The sequence below is a fragment of the Mesocricetus auratus genome, unplaced genomic scaffold (assembly GCF_017639785.1).
Source record: "Mesocricetus auratus isolate SY011 unplaced genomic scaffold, BCM_Maur_2.0 Super-Scaffold_100691, whole genome shotgun sequence".
Lineage (NCBI taxonomy): Eukaryota > Metazoa > Chordata > Mammalia > Rodentia > Cricetidae > Mesocricetus > Mesocricetus auratus.
Window position 1 is genome coordinate 5,703,319 of NW_024429267.1, and position 19,184 is coordinate 5,722,502.

The 19,184-nt window shown below is 45.9% G+C and overlaps 2 protein-coding genes across 5 annotated transcripts in view; one reads left to right on the forward strand and one right to left on the reverse strand.

Annotated features, from left to right (window-relative positions):
- The first annotated feature begins 558 nt into the window (after nucleotides 1–558).
- On the forward strand, nucleotides 559–13,814 carry Oaz2 (ornithine decarboxylase antizyme 2). Its single transcript, NM_001290055.1, is given in 5 exon segments — nucleotides 559–790; nucleotides 10,433–10,590; nucleotides 11,440–11,615; nucleotides 12,293–12,378; nucleotides 12,587–13,814. Coding segments are annotated over 5 exon segments (570 nt in total). The 5' UTR covers nucleotides 559–770; the 3' UTR covers nucleotides 12,718–13,814.
- A 1,164-nt stretch (nucleotides 13,815–14,978) lies between these two features.
- Nucleotides 14,979–19,184, reverse strand: part of Znf609 (zinc finger protein 609) — a 126,008-nt gene continuing 121,802 nt past the window's right edge. For all 4 annotated transcript variants that reach the window (XM_013117420.3, XM_021230370.2, XM_005075529.4 and 1 more), the window contains one exon: nucleotides 14,979–19,083. In XM_013117420.3, coding sequence (XP_012972874.1) covers nucleotides 19,064–19,083 — 20 coding nt within the window. In that variant the 3' untranslated portion in view covers nucleotides 14,979–19,063. The remainder of the gene's footprint in view (nucleotides 19,084–19,184) is intronic.

A 19,184-nucleotide genomic window follows, 5' to 3' on the forward strand; every position in this document is an offset into this window, starting at 1 on the left:
GGTGCTTGAAGTCATTTGGCAGGTTAGTTTGCATTATGAATTGAAGGACAAGATTTGCGGGATTTAGATTGATACCGGAAATGTTGCTAATATGTGAGTAGTAGTCTTAGATTTCAAGTTTTGTTTTGTTTAAGGAAATACACTCTCCTGGTTTACTGACCGGTTTTGCCACACACAAAAGCAGCAAGTGCCCAATATAGTGGGGCACACCTGTAAAACCAGCATTTGGTGGAAGTTTAGGAGGTGAAGGTGGGAGAATCAAGGGTTCAAGGTCATCCTCCAGTGAGTTTGGGGCTAGCCTGAGCTACAAGAGACTGCGTATCAAACAAACAAACAAAAAGCAGAAACAAAAACTGGCCTCAGCGGATCCTGAGCTTGCAGACAAGACCCTCTATCTAGTCCCTCGCCCCACCCCGGCTCCCGCCCTCTTCCCAAGACGATAGCCTGTGTGGTACGCCTGCGCCTAGGCGGGGCGGTGCTTTGCCCTTTGTTGTGGGCCCCAGTTTCCCAGGACACCAAGCGGCGCTGGGGTGGGGTTATGCAGATGAGGCACTCGGGGGGGGCGGGGCGGTTGTGCGGCGGCGGCCGGGGAGGGTCAGTTGGAGGCAGGCGCTCGCTGAGGCAAGAGGAGGGATCTCGGCCCGCGGCCTGACAGGGACATAGCCCGCAGAGACCGGCCCGCGCGCGCGCGAGCGACCCCACACCCACCCAATCGTCCACCTACCCACTCCCCGCGCCGCCTCCTCCCACCCTGAGCAGAGCCACCGAGGATGATAAACACCCAGGACAGGTAACGGCCCGGCGCAGGCTCCCCGCCCCCACCCTCCCTCCGCAGCTTCAGAGGCCTCCTCCCTCTTCCAGCAGCTAGTCCCCGGACCCCGGGGTGCCCCATCCGCCCCCACTGGCCCCTTCGCCACCCCTGCCACCTAGCCCCAGCCCAGAAATTAGACCTTCTTCCTTCATTTAGCCCCCTTCCTCCAGCCTGGCCCATCCCCCTCATCCGGGCTTCCTTCTCGCCCAAGCCCCCTCCCCCCCCAACCTGGACCCAGTCAGTCAGTCGCCCCATTTTCTTATGCCTAGCAGATCGGCTCCAGCTTTCTACCACGTATTTCCCGAATTGGGTCTTACCTTCTCTAAGTCTTACTCTCCACAAGTCACTTAATCGCTTTAAATCCGTCCTCTAGTGAAAACTGCACCCCAGTCAGACTTCTCTCTCTCAGCCCTGTCTGTCTGGCTCTCCCCCAAAGACAAGCTCTGTTCGACCCCTTACCTCCATTCCCACCCTCCTTTTGGTCCCACTCTCCTTCCCCATCCTTCTCCAGTTAGGCCCCATTTCCCTGTCTGGGAACCCCATTCCTTTTATTTCTCAAACACTTTGGACTCATTCCTGCCTTTCCATCCTGTTTTCCTAATCATGTTCCCAGCACTTTTCTCTATATACTCCAACCCTTTAAACATCATAAAGTCTTACTTGGTACTCATCTTAACTTCATCTTTAAAATCCTTACATCACACAACGTAGCTTGTCCCCTTTCCTGAGATCTTTAAATTTCACTTGAGAACCCATTTAAATTCCAGTTCCAATTTCCCCCATGGTTTGAAGAGAGGGGCTGCACATCCTTTTCAAACAGTGGATTTCTTAATTACCGTCCTTTAACATCTCAACCAAAATTTCTCTTTTTTTCTGGTTTCCCCAGCTAGCCCATATTTCTGCCCCAGATGTTCTCCAAAATATTCTATAATTTTCCAACTCTTCAGGGTACTCAGCCCCATTAGCTTAGGTGTTAAGGAGTGACTTCCAGCAGCAATTCAGGTATGATTCTTCACCCAACCCCTGCTCCCCGTAGGGCTTGTTGCTGACACCTTCAAAAGTTTCTTGAAACTCAGAGTCTGAATACCATATCTTTTATCCTCATATTTGACTGTTATGGCCTCTGACCTTAAGTAAGGAGATCCATTCCTTAAACTGCCACGATCTCTCCAAAACCATCAGACGTGGCTTCCTCTTAGGAGTGTCATCTTCACTGTTGCTGTTCTTCACGGAAGGCCTGCTGCCATGGCTCTTCAAAGCCTGGGCTCCTTCTACTCTACATGGTCCCATAACGTTCTCTTCCCTGTTTACTCTACATGGTCCCATAACGTTCTTTTTTTTTTTTTTTTATGAGACAGGGTTTCTCTGAATTGGTTCGGAGGCTATCGGTCCAGCCCAGCCTCGAACTCACAGAGATCCACCTGCCTCTGCCTCCCGAGTGCTGGGATTAAAGGCGTGCGCCACCACCGCCCGGCGGTCCCATAACGTTCTTAACCAACCAGACGTGGCTTCCTCTTAGGAGTGTCATCTTCACTGTTGCTGTTCTTCACGGAAGGCCTGCTGCCATGGCTCCTCTCAAAGCCTGGGCTCCTTTTACTCTACATGGTCTCGTATCTGTTCTCTTCCCTGCTTGCTCAGCAGCACTGTCTTTTCCAGTTGTTTCCCTCACATTGCAGTATATCTTAAGCTAGCTGCACATAAGCAAGCAATAAATAACTAAATAAATAATAGCCATTTACTGTTCTTCCCCTTCATGGATTACTCCATTTGGCCTAGGCTAGAGCCTGGTGTGTATTTTAAAAGCTCCAGTTAATTCTCATGTGGAGCCTGGTTTGAAAAATACTGTTGCTTTCACCTTAAGGCTTATCCTTTCTCCTCACTCTCCTTCAGTGTCAGCCCCTCCTCTACTTGCAAGGGTTCATCTTTAGGGATTCTTTAGTTTTCCTCTGTTAAGAAGGAAACTGGGCCAACAATGGTAAGTGCACGTCTTTAATCCCAGCACTCAAGAGGCAGAGGCAGGTGGATCTCTGAGTTAGAGGCCAGGCCTGGTCTACATAGTGAGTTCCAGGACAGCCAGGGCTATACAGAGAAACCCTGTTTTTCAAACAAGGAAGCTCTCCTTTACCTCATACCTTTATTGCTCCATTTTTAGCCATTTCCCCCCAATTCTCAAACTCTTTCAACTCCTGTTTCTTCTTTCCATATAGGAAACTTACTCCCTTTATGGTTGTATCTGAGCCATTATCACCAGCCTACCAAACCCTCCTTGCCCACAGCCCTATCCTGCTTTTTCATTTTCCTTTTCAGAGACTATGCATATAGGTCCCCCACTACATCCTATGTTTTGATTCCATTTTCATTAACCCAGTACTTCACAGCCCAGGAGGTGGAGGTGGGTATATACTTGGATGATGCAGGATGCAAAAGGTGCTGTTGTGGTCTGGAAAGCTGTTTGTACTGAGGATGGAGGGTATGTGAGATTGGGTTTTTCTCTGGGGGTTGGAAGTGGGGCATTTCAGCAGTCATTCTCAGGAGTCCTTTGGACTATTGGTCTACGTGCCAAGTCCTTGCAGCTTGAGCAAGACATTTGAGTATTTGAGATCAACACTTAGGGGTTTTCCCTGAGTTTCAATTATGCCTCACTTAGCCAATGTACTTACATGTAAAAAGAAGGGGATTGAGTTAGCTAAGGTTATTTCAGCTGTCCAAGTTGCAAACCATGCTCGCTTGTCCCCAGGGCCTTGCTTGTTGGTAATTTGAGGGGCTTGGCTATGTGAGGCGGGTGGAGGGAGGAGTCAGCAGGCCTGCCAGGGCCTGGGCAAGTGCTCGTCCTTGAATCGGGCTCATCTCCTTTGACTTGGGGGTGGGGTGGGGTGGACAGAGTGTCTAGTTTCTTTGCTTTATGGCAATCTTGTTTCCATAGTGTGCCTGCTGCCTCCTCTGCTGACCCTTAACTTTCTGAAAGGAATCCTGTTGGGAGTCCTCACTGGGGCTTCTGATAACAGCCGGATGTTCTTCCCACTGTATCCCAAGCAGTGTTGGTGTTTTGAATGTGCAGTGTAGGGAGCTGGCTGAGAGTTTAGTTCCCATTGGGTGGGGGATGGGCTTTTGAACTTCCCTGGCCCAAGTGAAAACTTGAGGAGAGGGAAGCCTACTTTCCTGGAAGAAATAGCTGCAGAAGAGCTGGCAGTGTTTTGAAAACAAGGCTCTTCCTTTCTAGCTGTCAGGTGGGGGAGGGAAGAAGAGCAAGTACAAGACACCTTTCTTATGTTTTTTTGAAAAATAGATTTAAATTGAAGAGGAAGTCAATTTGACCTTTCTCTGCCTGGATTTGTAGGGGCTGCTTGGGACCGTGTGACAGTACAGTATGTGGAGTATAGTCAACACTGGCTTGGTTAGTCATATTATAGTCAATCTGTGTGATGGGTTGTAGGGAGAAACATTTAGGTTCCACAGGTGTTTTTGGGGAGAGTAGGGAAGGCCCAAGAGCATTTTAGGGCCATCAATAGCTTTTCACTGCATGTTTCGTCTGTAATGGAGTTTCTGTCTCTCCCCAAATAATTTGGTTTTGTTATTTTCCCCTTTCTCAGCAGTTTTGTTTGTTGAGTGTGGGGCAGTAGAGAGACTGACAGTATATTCAGAAACACCCCTACCTTGGGTGTAGGCTTTAGAAAGCAATGGGGACTAATAATAGCAATTTCCCATTCTGCCAAGAAATCCAAATTTAGCCCTCAACTGTATATATATATGAAGGAGACTGAAGAGTAGGGCAGAGGCATGTTACAAATGAGCATTTCTGGAAAAAGTCATTCTGTTTTGAACTGGTTGGTGTACAGTAGTAACTTAGGTTGATGCCATGATGTGGAATGCTTATTGAAAGTGATAGAGCTGGGTGTGGTGAAGTACCCCTTTGATCCCAGCACTCAGGAGGCATCAGCAGACAGGTCTTTAACGTTTCAGGACAGCTTGTTCTACATAGTTCGAGACCAGCCAGGGTTACATGATCAATAGACTTTGTGAACTACAATGAAAAACCAAACCAAACAACACAAAAGGGCCAGGAAGGAAGCTATAGAGTAGGCTGTATGGTTCAGTTGATGAGCAAGAATTTTATTATTTGAGCATGACAGCTTCCTGCTTGCAGCAGCAGCAATAGCAGCAGCAAATGCCTTGTGTAAGAAAAGCTTTAAGAAAATTCCTAGGCCTTTAAAACTATATAAACAATGATGTAATCCTGCCCTCAGAGGGGAGGTTCAAGTGTTTGAAGAGCTAACAGTATAAACTACCCTGAAGAATTTAAAATGAAAAAAATATCTTAAAGTACAGTACAGTTGCTTAGCTGTCCAACAACCACAGGTGGTGATATGGTGGTGTCTGCCATTGGTGCATGTTAGCTGTAGGATTAGCAAACTGCCTGCCATCTGATGTTTCTTGTGGAAATCAACCAAAACCCAATTTTGCTTTCAGCCTATGATTCAGAATGGTGATGTCATTTTCTTATAATCATGCTGATTACGTAGACTCCCTTTGGAGCATATAACAGCCCTGATGAAGTGACTTAGTGACTTATGCCAGGCACCAATCATAGCCTCTCTCAAATGCAGAGAGGAATTGACAGTTGGAAATCAGCCTTTGTGGTCACCTTAGGTGAAGGTGGCTGATACTTTACTATCTTACTTCTTAATGTCCTTTCTGCTAAGTTGCTTGTAGCTCTGGATTAGGCTTGCTTTACATAAGGGTTTCTCATCAGAGATATTCCAAGTCTTAGGGTACTTAGGATGACGTGAGGGAACAGGGTGCCCTGGGTGTTGTGTGAAGCAGGGCCTGGGACATGAATGGGTCAGGAGAGGTGGAGGGAATGAATGTAGAATACTGGGAGTGTGATTTTTGATACTACCAAGGCCAGCTGATCTGATAGGCAGTAGGGATGAAAGGGAGCAGACTTCACTGCATTGGAGTGAAAAGAAACTAAACTATCAGAGAATTTGAATTCCAAGTATTAAGGTTAGGTTGTGTTTTGTGCAAACTAAAAATTAAAAAAAAAAGAGGGTGGATGTGACAAAGTAGGCTGGAAGTTTTCTTTTGTTTTTTAGACAGGGTCTCACCCCTCTTAAATCACTGTGTAGCTTGAGCTAGCATTGAATTCATAGCAGTCTCCTGCTTCAGCCTCTGGAGACCTGGGGCTACAAATGTGAGTCACTTGTTTAGTTTTTCCTTTTCCTCGTGGTACTGGGGCTCACTCAGACCCATGGCGTTGTACATTTCAGGCAAGTGCTCTACCACTGAGCTACATCTCCAGCCCTAGAAGTTCTTTGTCATATTTAAAGACAGCTCTGGTGTGGTGGTGCACACCTGTAGTCTCAGCACTTGGGAGGTAGAGGCAGAAGGATCAGAAGTTCAAGGTCATCCTCATGTACTTAGTGAAATTGAGGCCAGGAAGGGCTAAATGAGACTCTTTCAACAAACATACACATGAAAAAAATAAGGTTAATTCTTTAATCAGTAAATGCCATCAAGATTGAAAAATCTGGTATGATAAAAATTTGGTTTGGCATCAACATTTCCCAGATACACATCTGCTACATACACTGCCTGTTGGTAGTCATATGAAATCATGACTTGCTAAGGACATTTCAGATAGAACATTCACAGATGCATTGATTGCTGGAGAATCAAACCCAGGGCCCTATGCTTTACTAAGTAGGCACTCACACTCAGCTTACAGACACTGTGAATTATGGACAGTAAGTGAACTGTGTATGGTAATAGATGATCTGAGGTGTGTTTCCAGAGGCAGGTCCTTTAACAACTAAAGAAACAGGCACAGTACCAGCCAGCTCTAAGCTCCCATTTCTTGTGAGTTGCCTTGGATTTGGATACGTGACACCTTCATTTCCAGTATCTTGTCTTCTAAAAAGCAGGACTGGGCCAATTGGGTGTGGGGTATAGTATAATATACTTAATCTTTTCAGCCTCTGACCTTAAATTTCTTTTTAAAAAACTGTTTAAGTTTCCCATGTAGGATCAGGGTATTGAACTCAGGTTATCAGACATAGGGGCAAGTCTTTACCTGTTAAGTCATAACTCTCATATGCTAGAATGAACTTAAATCCTCAGGTTTTTTTTTCTTTTTTCTTTTGGTGGAAGGGATTGAGCCATTTCTGCCCTCTAGTGGAGTAACCAAAAGTCCGTGGAAGGATTGGTAAAAGCTGGGGAAAAACAAAGCAAAAGAACAGAAAACAAAAGAACAGAATGTGAAAGCTTTTGTAATTTGTGTCAAAAGGCTTGTCTTTAAGAAGTCACATTTTTGAGGCAGAGGCAGGCAGATAGATCTCTGTGCTTTTGAGGCCAACCTGGTTTACAGAGCAAGTGCCAGGAGAAGACTCCAAAGCTACAGAGAGAAACCCTGTCTCTAAAAAAAAAAAAAAAAAAAAAAAAAAAGTACATTTTCTGGATGGTAGTAGCACATGCCTTGGGAAACAGACACAAGAGGATCTTTGTGAGTTTAAGGCCAACCTGGTCTATAGGTTGAGTTCCAGGACAGCCAAGGCTACACAAAGAAACCCTGTCTCAAAAAAAAAAACAAAGTTCTTTCAAATTCATTTAAATTACATTACTAAAGCTGGGCGTTGGTGGCCCATGCCTTTAATCCCAGCAGAGGCAGGTGGATCTCTGTGAGTTCGAGACCAGCCTGGTCTACAGAGCTAGTTCCAGGATAGCCTCCAAAACAATACAGAGAAACCCTGTCTCGAAAAACAAACAAACAAAAAAACAACAAAAAACAAAAACAAAGCAAAAAATTACATTACTAATGGGATTGGTGGCTGATTTGGGTATATCGTTTGAACATTAAAGTCAGTATCAGAAGAGAAGGTTGTTACTGTCCCATAATTAGATATTTTAAAGAATATAGTAATCTCTTTGAATAATATATATTATATAATATATAGTTATATATTATGATATATAGTAACTAATTATAATGGACAGTGAAAATAATTTTTATAAACTCATGTCTACTCAGTTGTTTCTCTTAGGGAATGGGACCTAGATCCCTGTGTACACACATGCCTTCTGCAGGCTTTTTACAGGGGAATAGCAGAGTTTATATGTGTGTGGAGGGAAATGATTTGTTACCAAGGTGTGGACTGACTTACTTACTGCATTTACTTGGAGATGTAAGGAAACCAGAATTATCATAGGCTTACAGATTAGTGTCGGAAAGAGGTGTCTCCACGGGTTTTTCTAGTAAAACAAAGAGGATTGTGTCTCCTGCTTCCAACCCACTGTATTGTGATCCTTTCTGGGGTGGCCTGGCTACTGCCATTTCTGAGTATAAATTAGGTAAGAATCAGGATGCTGGTTGGAATGTAGGACTTAAAAGTTCAGTTAGCTCAGTCACGTAAAATAAAATAATACCTTTTCCAGTAGACGTCTGGCAGCAAAATTCTAGAATTACAGGGCCTTGGTGATCGTTATTTTGTGAACCCAAGCAGTTCTAAAATACAAGACACCTTCTTACCTGTCATGGAGGGTATCTGATTTGCCCAGTCAGGAATAGTCCTGTCAATCACTGGAAGCTAGCCAGCCAGTCAGCTAGTGTCTCCAGTGGGTTAGTCTTCTGGTGCCACTACAGAAGAACCTCAACAAGGGCTTAAGAAGGGAAGCCTCTCAGACGGGGTTTATGTCTTTCCATGGGAAACTTCTGACTTGTTTGTTGCCTGGACAATGCTTTTCTGCTCCTTACTGCTTTAGAAGGGGAGGTTACAACTTTGTGTAAAGTAGAAAAGTAACTCCTGTTGTTGTCCAGTAGAAGTTGGGAAGGTTAAGAGTTGAGAAGACTTCCCTGAGGATTTCCAGGAGGCAGGAGGTGGGTATATGTAGCCATCTGCAGTTGTGGATGCCATCCCAGGCACTCCATTTCTCAAACATTCATGTATGCTTGTAGTCCCCCAATTGGAATCCCTTAGAGCTGACCCATGGAGGACTTGAACTTCTTGCCTGAGCTGGAATGCTGATACAGGCCGGTTGGTGGTTAAGTGACTAGATGGTATATTTAGTTTTGTTGCTTTTCATTTCAAAGAACTCCAATCAGTATGCTATACACCATTTCAGGGAGGAAAAAAGCCCCAATTTCCAACATATGTTGATTTCTGTAGTGTAGATATATCACACTTGACTTGTTCAAGTTGCCAGCATGACATTGCTATAAAACACTTCTGTTGCCAGGCAGTGGTGGCGCATGCCTTTAATCCCAGCACTCTGGAGGCCCAGGCAGACCGGCAGATCTCTGTGATTTCAAGGCCAGCCTGGTCTACAGAACGATTTCCAGGACAGCCAGCAATACAGAGAGACTGTTTTAAAAAACAAAAACAAGGGGCTGAAGAGATGGCTCAGTGTTAAGGGCACTGACTGCTCTTCCAGAGGACCCTGGTTCAGTTCCCAGCACCCACACGACAGCTCACAGGTGTCTATAACTCTGATTCTTGGGGACCCCGACACCCATGGCAAAACACCAATGCACATAAAAAATAAAATAAAATAAAAAATAAAACCCACAAAAAACCAAAAGACAGTTCAGTAGAGAGCTGCACCTGTAGAGAGTAGCACTGCTTCTAGTCCCCCTGTGGTAGTGTGTTGTGGCTATGGGACAGGCTTGCTGCCGAGTCATGCTGTACATGGATAGTTTTCCTCTTTGGCACTAAATCAGAACCAAAGAAGGCAGTAGAACAGGTCTGGAATCCTTTTGTATCCACCTGAAGATTAAAATGGCTACAGATAGGGCATACATGTAGTGGCAACAGGGCCTGGAGAGCTTTTAAACATTTGTAAGCCACTTGAGTCTTGGATTCTTATTCAGACACCCCCTTTTCTCATGCCTGTGTCTGTTTGGACAGTAGTAACATGCCCTTGTTCTCATGCTCAGGTCAAGAAGGGACCTGAGTTAGTGGAATGCCCAGAATTTGGTGCAGATCAGGGACAGATTCTACCATGATATTCTGGAGCCAAGTTCAAGATCTAGTTTCATTCATAACCCTAGAACAGTTTGAGGCTTTTTTTTTTTTAAATTGTAGTTCCTTTTCAGACCTGGAGAATGGGAAAATGAGTAGCCTTGGTAGTTTCTCAGCTGTTGTTGCCACTCCTTTTGAAGTTTAGTGATTGTGCCATATAGGTGGCTAAGGCACCGATGGTTAAGGAAAGAGACTAGTTGGGGGACATGAAGCTGGAGTTCGAGTGAGTCAGAACTCACTCGAAAATATTTGATAGGTCAGACACATCTGCCTTGGCTGTCTGGCACTCTTTGTGCCTCTTGACTCAAAAAAGTAGCCTTTCTGAAGGTCAAGTAGAAAGAACTTGGGCAGTAGTGTAGCCTTAGAATACTTGTTTAGGCACGCCTTTAATCCCAGCACTCAGGAGGCAGAGGCAGGGGGATCTCTGTGAGTTCCAGGCCAGCCTGGTCTACAGAGCGAGTTCCAGGCCAGCCTCCAAAACAATACAGAGAAACCGTGTCTCGAAAAACCAAAAAAAAAAAAAAAAACTTGTTTAGGCAGAGGGAGGGCTGAGGGCTGAAGGGGTTTGGGCTAAATATCTTGTTTACTTCTGACCTTCTGTCTCTTGCAGTAGTATTTTGCCTTTGAGTAACTGTCCCCAGCTCCAGTGCTGCAGGCACATTGTTCCAGGGCCTCTGTGGTGCTCCTGATGCCCCTCACCCACTGTCGAAGATCCCCGGTGGGCGAGGGGGCGGCAGGGATCCTTCTCTCTCAGCTCTAATATATAAGGTAAGGAGAATTTTGGTATAGAACCTTGGGTGGAGCCTCCTAGATCCCACTGAGCAGCTGCTCAAATGCTGCAATTTTTCCTTAGTTTTTCTCTTAGGCAGAGGTAGTAGGGCGACTGCGGGAGAATGGGAATTGATGACTTTTGTCAGCTGATCCTTGTATACGCCTTTTCTGGATTCCTAGAGAACATTAGCACTATTGGTTGTCTTTTGGTCTGCTGTTGACCGAGGCCCAGGACTTGGTCCAGCTTTTTTCTTAGTCTGGGAATGGAAAGTTATCAGGGTATCTGAGTTCTGTGTGTAAGAAGTTGACTTTAGCCCCTCAGTGCTGGGATTCTGGGTTATGGGTATGTGCTGCCATCTAAAAAACTTTTTAAAGGCAAGGTCTTAGGCCACACTTGGCAGCATATGCCTTTAATTTCAACACTCGGGGACAAAGGCAAGTGCATCTCTAGGAGGTCCAGGCCAGCCAAGACTGTACAGTGAGACCCTGTCTCAAAATCAAACAAACAAAAAAGGTCTTACTGTGTATTCCAGGCTGGCCTTTAACTCATAAACCTTCCTTAGTCTCCAGTGCAGCAATGCTGGAACTTCATTTGTTTTGATGGTTTCTTTTAAGAGTGGGAAGGAAAAGCCCTGATGAGTTCTGGCCAGCAAGTTGTTCTTGCTTTGTTGTCTCATATTTAAAGTGGAGATATTAACAGGTGAATAGTTTTTTGCAGTGCTTTTAGCACAGTTGGTTCTTAGTGATCCATGCTATCCTGAGAATGGTTCAAGGAGTGCCAGTGCCCACAGCACAGGATGTAGCATGTGGTAGTGATCCTGTTCTCTGCCCTAACTTCCTTCTCAGGACGAGAAGCTCACTGTAACCCAGGACCTCCCCGTGAACGATGGGAAACCTCACATCGTCCATTTCCAGTATGAGGTCACCGAGGTGAAGGTCTCTTCCTGGGATGCAGTCCTGTCCAGCCAGAGCCTGTTTATAGAAATCCCAGATGGATTATTAGCTGATGGGAGTAAAGAAGGGTAAGGAGACAATGAAGAGAATGGTTGTTGGGGATAGCAGCTTTATATGGGAGTCTGTACCTTTTCCCGTAGCTCTAGACTCCTGAAGAAGATAATGCTTCGTTATAGGTTTTTTTAGCCAGTAAATCAGGCCTACTGTAGGTTATAATTAAAGCAAATTGTTAACATATTAACCATACAACGGTACAGTTTCAAAGGCCAGGGAATACAGGTAGAATGGCAGAATTTCAATGGATTAGGCACTGTTCTCAGTGCAGCCTATCTGTAAAAAGCCGTCTCAGGACAATTCTCCTGACTGACCTGTTTTTGTTTTTTTGAGGTAGGCTCTCACTGTGTAGACCAGGCTTTCACCTGCCTTTGCTTCTTGAGTGCTAGGATTAAAGGAGTAAGCCACTACATCTGGACACAGTGTAATACCCACAGTGAGCTGGGTTCTGTTGAAGGCCGCACATTGTCCTGTGACCTGTGATAGGACAGTGTTACTTTCAGGTGAAGAACTCGGTTAAAGGGAGACACTCCCTGGCCTATTTGTGGTGTATTTTTCTCTTAATATAGGGCTCTAGGTTGGCATCTTCAAATGGGAACCCTTTTCTGGAGATTCTGTCAAGTCTCTTGGAGGTGGGGTGGAAGTCTGGGGGAGGTGGCAGTGGACCTGAGCAGTCTCTTCATCCCTGCAGATTGTTAGCACTGCTAGAGTTTGCTGAGGAGAAGATGAAAGTGAACTACGTCTTCATCTGCTTCAGGAAGGGCCGGGAAGACAGAGGTGAGCAGTCAAAACTCTTGAGACCTACAGCCCAGCTAGTGGGGCCTGGGGAGGAAGCAGAGGGCTGTATACTGTGCATACTTGCCTTACAAACTGCGAGCGTTGTGGCCAAGGGGAAATGCCCGAGGACCTAGAATTTGTTACATCTTTGGGATTTTTCCTGGATTTGAGTCTCATACACAGTCCCTCTATGCTTTATTTTCTGCAGCTCCACTCCTGAAGACATTCAGCTTCTTGGGTTTTGAGATTGTACGTCCAGGTCATCCCTGTGTCCCCTCTCGGCCAGATGTGATGTTCATGGTTTACCCCCTGGACCAGAACTTGTCTGATGAGGACTAATGGTCATAGAGGATGCTTTGCCCAAGAGCCACAGTGGGGGAGAAGGGGAAGTTAGGCAGCCCTGGGACAGATGAGAGTGTTTCTGGCTGTCTAGGGAAGGACATTGAGGGGCTCAGGTTGAGGGTTGCCCATTGTGTTCTTGGAGTTGACTCGTTGAAATTGTTTTCCATAAAGAACAGTATAAGCATATTATTCACATGTAATCACCAATAGTAAATGAAGATGTTTATGAACTGGCATTAGAAGCTTTTTAAACTGCGCTGTGATGTGCTCCATCTAGCCTAGGGGAGGAAATTGCCTGGAGCAGGAGAGACTACCTGGTCTGGGGGCAGGGGCTGGTGGGCAGCACTGTCAGGCTTGGGTTTCCTTGCAGTTGGGCTTTCTTTTTTTGTTTTTTAAGACTTAGGTATTTTCTTTCTTTGCTTCCTGTCACCCAGGGGCTCCTGAATATAGGCTTTCTTTCTTTCTTTTTTTTTTTTTAAGCTCCTGGGCAGTGTCTGACACTCCTGGGTTGTTTCTGACACTCCACCTTGGGCTTCTTGGCATTTTGTGTCTGGCCTGGTGTAAGCAGGTCTGACCTAGCTTTCCTTACAGCTTAGTGTTATTCTGGCATTTGGTTAAGCTGGCTTAATCTGTTTAATGTTACCAGTGCATTTTAAATAGGGGCATTGAAATTCATCCCCCACCACCAGGGCTTTTTTGGGGGTGCCTGGGCCTTAAGAAACTAGCCAAACTACATCTTAATTTACCACCTGAGTTCTTGCCTCTGTAGCCCAGGCCCCAAGATCTCTTTCTTAGCAAGAGCAGAGAGGAAGCCTAGCAAACTCAGGGCTTGGGATTTGTGGGGGAATCTGTTCTTAGGGACTGGACGCCTCTGGCTGGCCAAGCACAGTACTGACTGCCTCCCTAAGAGGTTCCGAGCAGTGTCTGCTCTACAGGGCCTAGGAGTAGGCTGGACTGTAGACGTGGCCTGCCCTCTACTGCTTTAACCAAACAGCTTGTTCTAAAGGGAAAAGGGAGAGAGATCTACATTGGGTGTGGGGGTGTCAGGGAGGCAAGTGTGTTGTGTTACTGTGTCAATAAACTGATTTAAAGTTGTGGTTGGCCTGTTCTTTATCCCTGTACCCTGTACCAGGGCCAACTTCCCTACTACTACTAGAACTTAACATAATACAAATGTGACATGTACTTCCCAGGGAAAGGCTCTGGGGCCATGTTAAACTCTAGGGTTACTAGGGATACACTAAGTGCCCTTGGAGAGAAGTGTGTATACATAACACTTTCCTGTGTGGTAGCAACTAACCCAGAATGCCAGTTGTTAGTAAAAGGCTGGAGCTTAAATAAAACTAGGTTTTAGTTTCTTATGATGGTACTGCCTAACTTTATAGTGGAAGACTTGTTTTTTTTTTTTGATTCAAGGTCGCCATAGCTCTAGCCTTAACTTAATGGCAGGTGACCTTCTTGCCTCAGCCTCTGCAGTGCCATCATACCTGCTTTAAAGTCTTTGAAAGGAACAGTATATTCTTTTCCTTCCTGGTTTCCTCCTTTTGGAGCCCAGTGTTCTAAGGCCTTCTGGACCCTTTGTACCACTGGCATGAAGAATTATCTCAGTGTCATCTGAGATTTCTCATGGACACTCTGCATTCATGTTGCATCCCTTCCCCCTCTCCCCTCAAGGTAATGTTCTTCTATGTATCTATGGATTTGAACTGCCTTGTGGTCAACCCTTAGTTTCTCCTAGGCATTGCCCGTTTTCACCTTTTGTTTTTTCCTGGTGCTTACCTGTGTTTTATTTATCCAAGTCACTAAACTTGGGCTTCACTTGCACTGGTATTCCTTCCAAGTGAGCTCAGATTAGAATTGGCTTGAAAATACCCTCCAAACAGATGACTCCTAGAGGTAGCCTAAAGGCAGTAAGGGAGGTCAAGATTCAAATGTAAAATCTGAGAAATCCATTTCTGAATAAACAGGTGACAAAGAAACAAGACTCAGTCCTTTTTCAGCCCAAGCTTGCAAGGCAGAGGGAAACAGTTTCTGCTGCTGTATGTTGCTCATAGCCAGTTAAATGGGCTGACCTAGAAACTAAACTACATACCTACCCAAAACTAGGCTGTTGAAGACCACCACTGACAATGCACAATCATGGGGAGCACACAGCAGCACTTCATTTGAAAAAGTAACTTAGAAGGTAGAAAAATTTGGGGATGTCAAGAGGGGGATAGGAGAGGGATATACGTGAAAGGCAAACTTTAGTCTAAATGTAAGAACAGGGACATTAAAAACTTTATTCAATAAATACAACAAATAATTTAAAAATATATTTCAATTCCAAAGCCAATTAAGAAAAAGGAAGTAAAGACAAAGGGGGGGTAGGGGCAGAGAAAGGTAAGAAAAAGAGAAAGGCTGAACATGGTTTGGCTGGGCTGTGTTTCAGACGGTACCACTCTTTGAGAGTCTCATCAATAAATCCTTAGCCCTTGATCTCATAGGGTAACCACAAGAGTCCAGGAGTGATTCCTGGACCAGCAAACTTCGGAGGCTAGGATGGGTGGGGGTTGTGTGGGGTGGAGGTCTGGACGGTAATTTTCTCACTTGTTCCTAAAAACCTTCCATTCTAACTCCCTAGTAGGTATAAGTAGTGCAAAATCTCAGGCAGAGAGTTACCAGCTGCATAGTTTCATAGATGAATGAATGTTCAAAGCCAGGGTCTCTGAGAGGTAGGTCCCAGAGTACCCAGGGGTCCAAAGCCACTTTGGTGAATGGGATCCAAGGGTAAAAAGAGGAGGCCAGGATATAGGATCAGCCAGTGGCCAAGCCGGAAAACAATGCTGGGCAGGAAAAGGCTCAAAGGGAAGGTAGTCTGCACACTGGATTTAACAGCTTCCTGTCAGCCAGGGAAAGTGAAGCTGAGAGTGCATATGGAGCAGGACTAGAGAGACAGGGAAGCTGAGGGGGAACAGAACAGCTAGGGGAGGAGGCAGCAGCTCAGCAGCAAAAACTCCAGGAGAAATAACCAGCAGCCCTCACAGATTTGTGATTGTCTCTTAAAAAGATTTATTTTCTCTTCTTGCCTGAATGTACAAAGGCAAAAAGAGTACAGTTTGTATATATATATATTTTTTATATATATATATAAAAAAACAAGGAACTTGGTAATGTACACTTTACAGAAGGGAAGAATCAGGAAGACTGAAATTAAATCCAACAGAGCAACGCCAATGGAACAAAAGCTATGAACAGCAACACTGCCCCTCCAGCCCGGGCCTCCAGCTTGCCCCAATCTGATCCCAATGGGAGGGCTGAGCACCAAGGCAAGCGGGTGGGCTGGGGCAGGAGGGGCTGGGGACAAGGCCTGGGAGGGCCATGGCAGGGAATCACTGGAAAGTTTCCTAGGATGCCCTAGTAATAAATGACAAAGGCCCAGAATTATGGGCCAGCTAGCTGCCCAGCTGAATCTTGGGGGGGGGCATCAGAGTACATAATGGGATGGTGATATGGTATATGGTGTAGTAAGTGACGAGGAGGCCTCAAACCTATATCCCATTCTCTAGCCCTTCTGTAGTCTTAACTCCCAACTTCCTTAAGCTAAGCCCCCACCTCACCCTGGAGCCTGAAGAGGAAATGCATGAAATGATCATTCCAGAGGGTACCCTCCTACCCTTCTGTGTGTTTCTTTGACCATGAGATGTATAGAGAGTAAAGGCTAAGTAGAAACTACATGTACAGGTCTAAGATTGGGAAGAGCTGAAGGGAACTGGCACACCATACATGAGGAGGAAGCAGACACGAATCCTAGGCCATGGCTGCCCTCTTTGGGGTGAGGCCCCTACTTCTTAAAGCTTCTCCACACAGATCTCAGATTATTTAACACCAAGGGCATGGGCAGCTCAGTGAGAGGTTTTGCAGACTGGACCAGATTTTGTCTCTGACTAGGTGTCACAGGTAGACCCCTGTGGAATGTGGCGGTGGACAGCTAATCTCTCAACACTAGTCAGGATCTCCACAGCTGCAGCTGCGTGATACTATTTCAGGGAGGAAGACTGGACTCCGACTAGGGACTAGGAGGATCAGGCTGGAAACATAGTGTCATTTTTCTACCACTAACCTCATTCCAGGGTAGCGCCTGTTCCTCAAGGGGCACTTGGGTAGAAGGATCAAAAAGCTGACTCTTTTTTAAGGGGGAGGGAGAGGAGAAACAAAGCTGTTACCTTCTGCAGAACCTAAGGCTGTCTTACAAATACAGACGTACCTCCTCTGTTATAAAATGAAGTGGAAAAGGCAGGAATGTGGGCCGTGCCTATCCAATGAAAAATAAAATTGCTCCAATGGTTTCTTTACAATATGTACAAAGCACATTGCAGGCCAGTGCCACAGATACATACAAAACACACAACAATATTTAAAAAACAGGAACAGATGGGCACCTGGCTCTACTCACTGGAGTTCTGGGGGAGGCATAGTTAGGCTGAAAGTCACTCACCCTCTTAGTAAGGGTAATGGGTTAGGTTTGGTGTCTCCAATATCTACTTCCATGAATAAAAGGGGGATCACTGCCCAAAGTACTGCTTACTGGGACATCATGTGGCAGAGGGATCCAATAGTGGTGAGGGAAGGGGCTGCTTGGGGTTCTGTCAACAATCTAAAATGGATTTTTCAAGTGCCCAGAATCCATCTTGAACAAAAATAAGCACTTGGAAACAGGAAAGGTTTGTAGGTTAGAGGTGCTAGCAGCCTTGTGCAAGCTTGTCTATGCACAGGGAGGGCTCATGGGTCCCTGAAACCACCTTCTCCTGGGCTTTGTGCTTACTGTTTCCCACCATCTCACTCTCCCAAAAGTCGGAGCCATCTACTTTGCTGCTTTTAAGCTGTCATTTCTGACATTCTTGTCAGAAGCTCCCTGTTAGCCTAGGCTGGAATCTGTGGATCTTTCTCTCTCTCTCTCTCAGTCCAGAGGGGAAAGACAGGAGGGGAAGGTAACAAAGGGATGATACCCTGCAATAGCAGAGAGCTAAAACCATCCCACATCCTGGGAAGAAGTGACTCTGATAAAGCTGGGTCATCACTTTCCCAGCATAAACTTGCAACTCAGGAGAAGAGAGAAATGGTGTTGGTACCTCAAAGCCTCATCCCACCAAGTCCACTCTGTGGCTTGGGTGTGTAACACTCAAATAAGCTATTTCAGGGTCTAAGGTGCAAATCACCTCCCTTGGTCAGTGACTCCTAAAACAAAAATGTGTGTTACAAAGACTTGCCTCATATTGGCACACATGGAGTTAGAGAGTGAACTGAATAAAACTATCTGTAGACAGAGGAACTGGGCTGTATACATTTGTGACCCTAAATGAGAAAGATACTCAGATGATTGAACATCTTCAAGAACCGCTGGGTGTTCCTACAGCCTGCCCTAAAGTGATGTGGTGGACTCCGAGGTTACCCATGCTGGGAGGAAGTCTATTCTGCCTGAGTTGTAAGAGCCAAGCAGTAGAAGAGCTGAGGTCAGTATGGGGATTTCCCCCCTGGGAAAGGCACCAAGGGGTTAAAAAGATAGAGCTAGGGCAAGGAGTTGGGAGATGAAAAGCAGCAGGAATTTTGGTGAGGAAGCAGGTCCACAGCCTCCATTTATGCTCCAGCTCCTCCCAGCATCCCCGGGGAACCCTGTGCTGGTGCTAGAACTCCTACCTACTGCCTGACAGGGACACAAGACTCTGGCAGGGCAAATGCCTTACTCTTCCTTTACAGGTTAGGCTCTGAGCATTCATCTGTGCTCACAATAGAGGGGTGTTTCCATGCTTGTAGACTGTGTCTTCACAACTACAGGGAAAACAGCCCCTAGCTTCTTTCCTGAGATTCTAGTTTCTCCACGGGCTGCCAGTTCCCAGGGCCCAAACCACTGGGGAGATGTGGGATCTTGTTGATGTGGTAATGACGGTGAGAAGGATTATGGCTGCTGTGCTGTCTTCAGACCTTACCCCATGCCTGGAGTCCCTCCCAGGTATGTGTAGGGTACTGCTCTGGCAGTAGACTGGGGGGCTGTGTTAACAGAGCAGTAACTTCTCTGGGATGAGGCTGTGTTCACTCGGTTACTCCTATGCCTTCATTTCCACAGATGCCACAACAGTCATAACTGTGGCTGAGAATAAATATTTTTGCAAAGTACCAGTTCTTCAGCTCCTGAGGAAGAGGGAGGGTCAGGGAGTCCGAGGGTCTGGTGGAGGTAAGATAGCTAAGGGTCTGCCTTCAGTCACGGTAGGAATGGCAAACAGGATGATCAACACCGTGTAACTGATGGTAAAATGGCACCTCCAGCACCACCTTGAATGAGCCAGTCTGGCCCACAAAGCTGACTTCATCTGGGCACTTGGTGTTCTGCAAAGGAAACACGACAGGTAAACAGGTCATCGTTGCCTGCTGGTACCATGCCCACAAGATGGCGCTCTATGAGAATGAGCTAAGGCTGGTGAGATGGT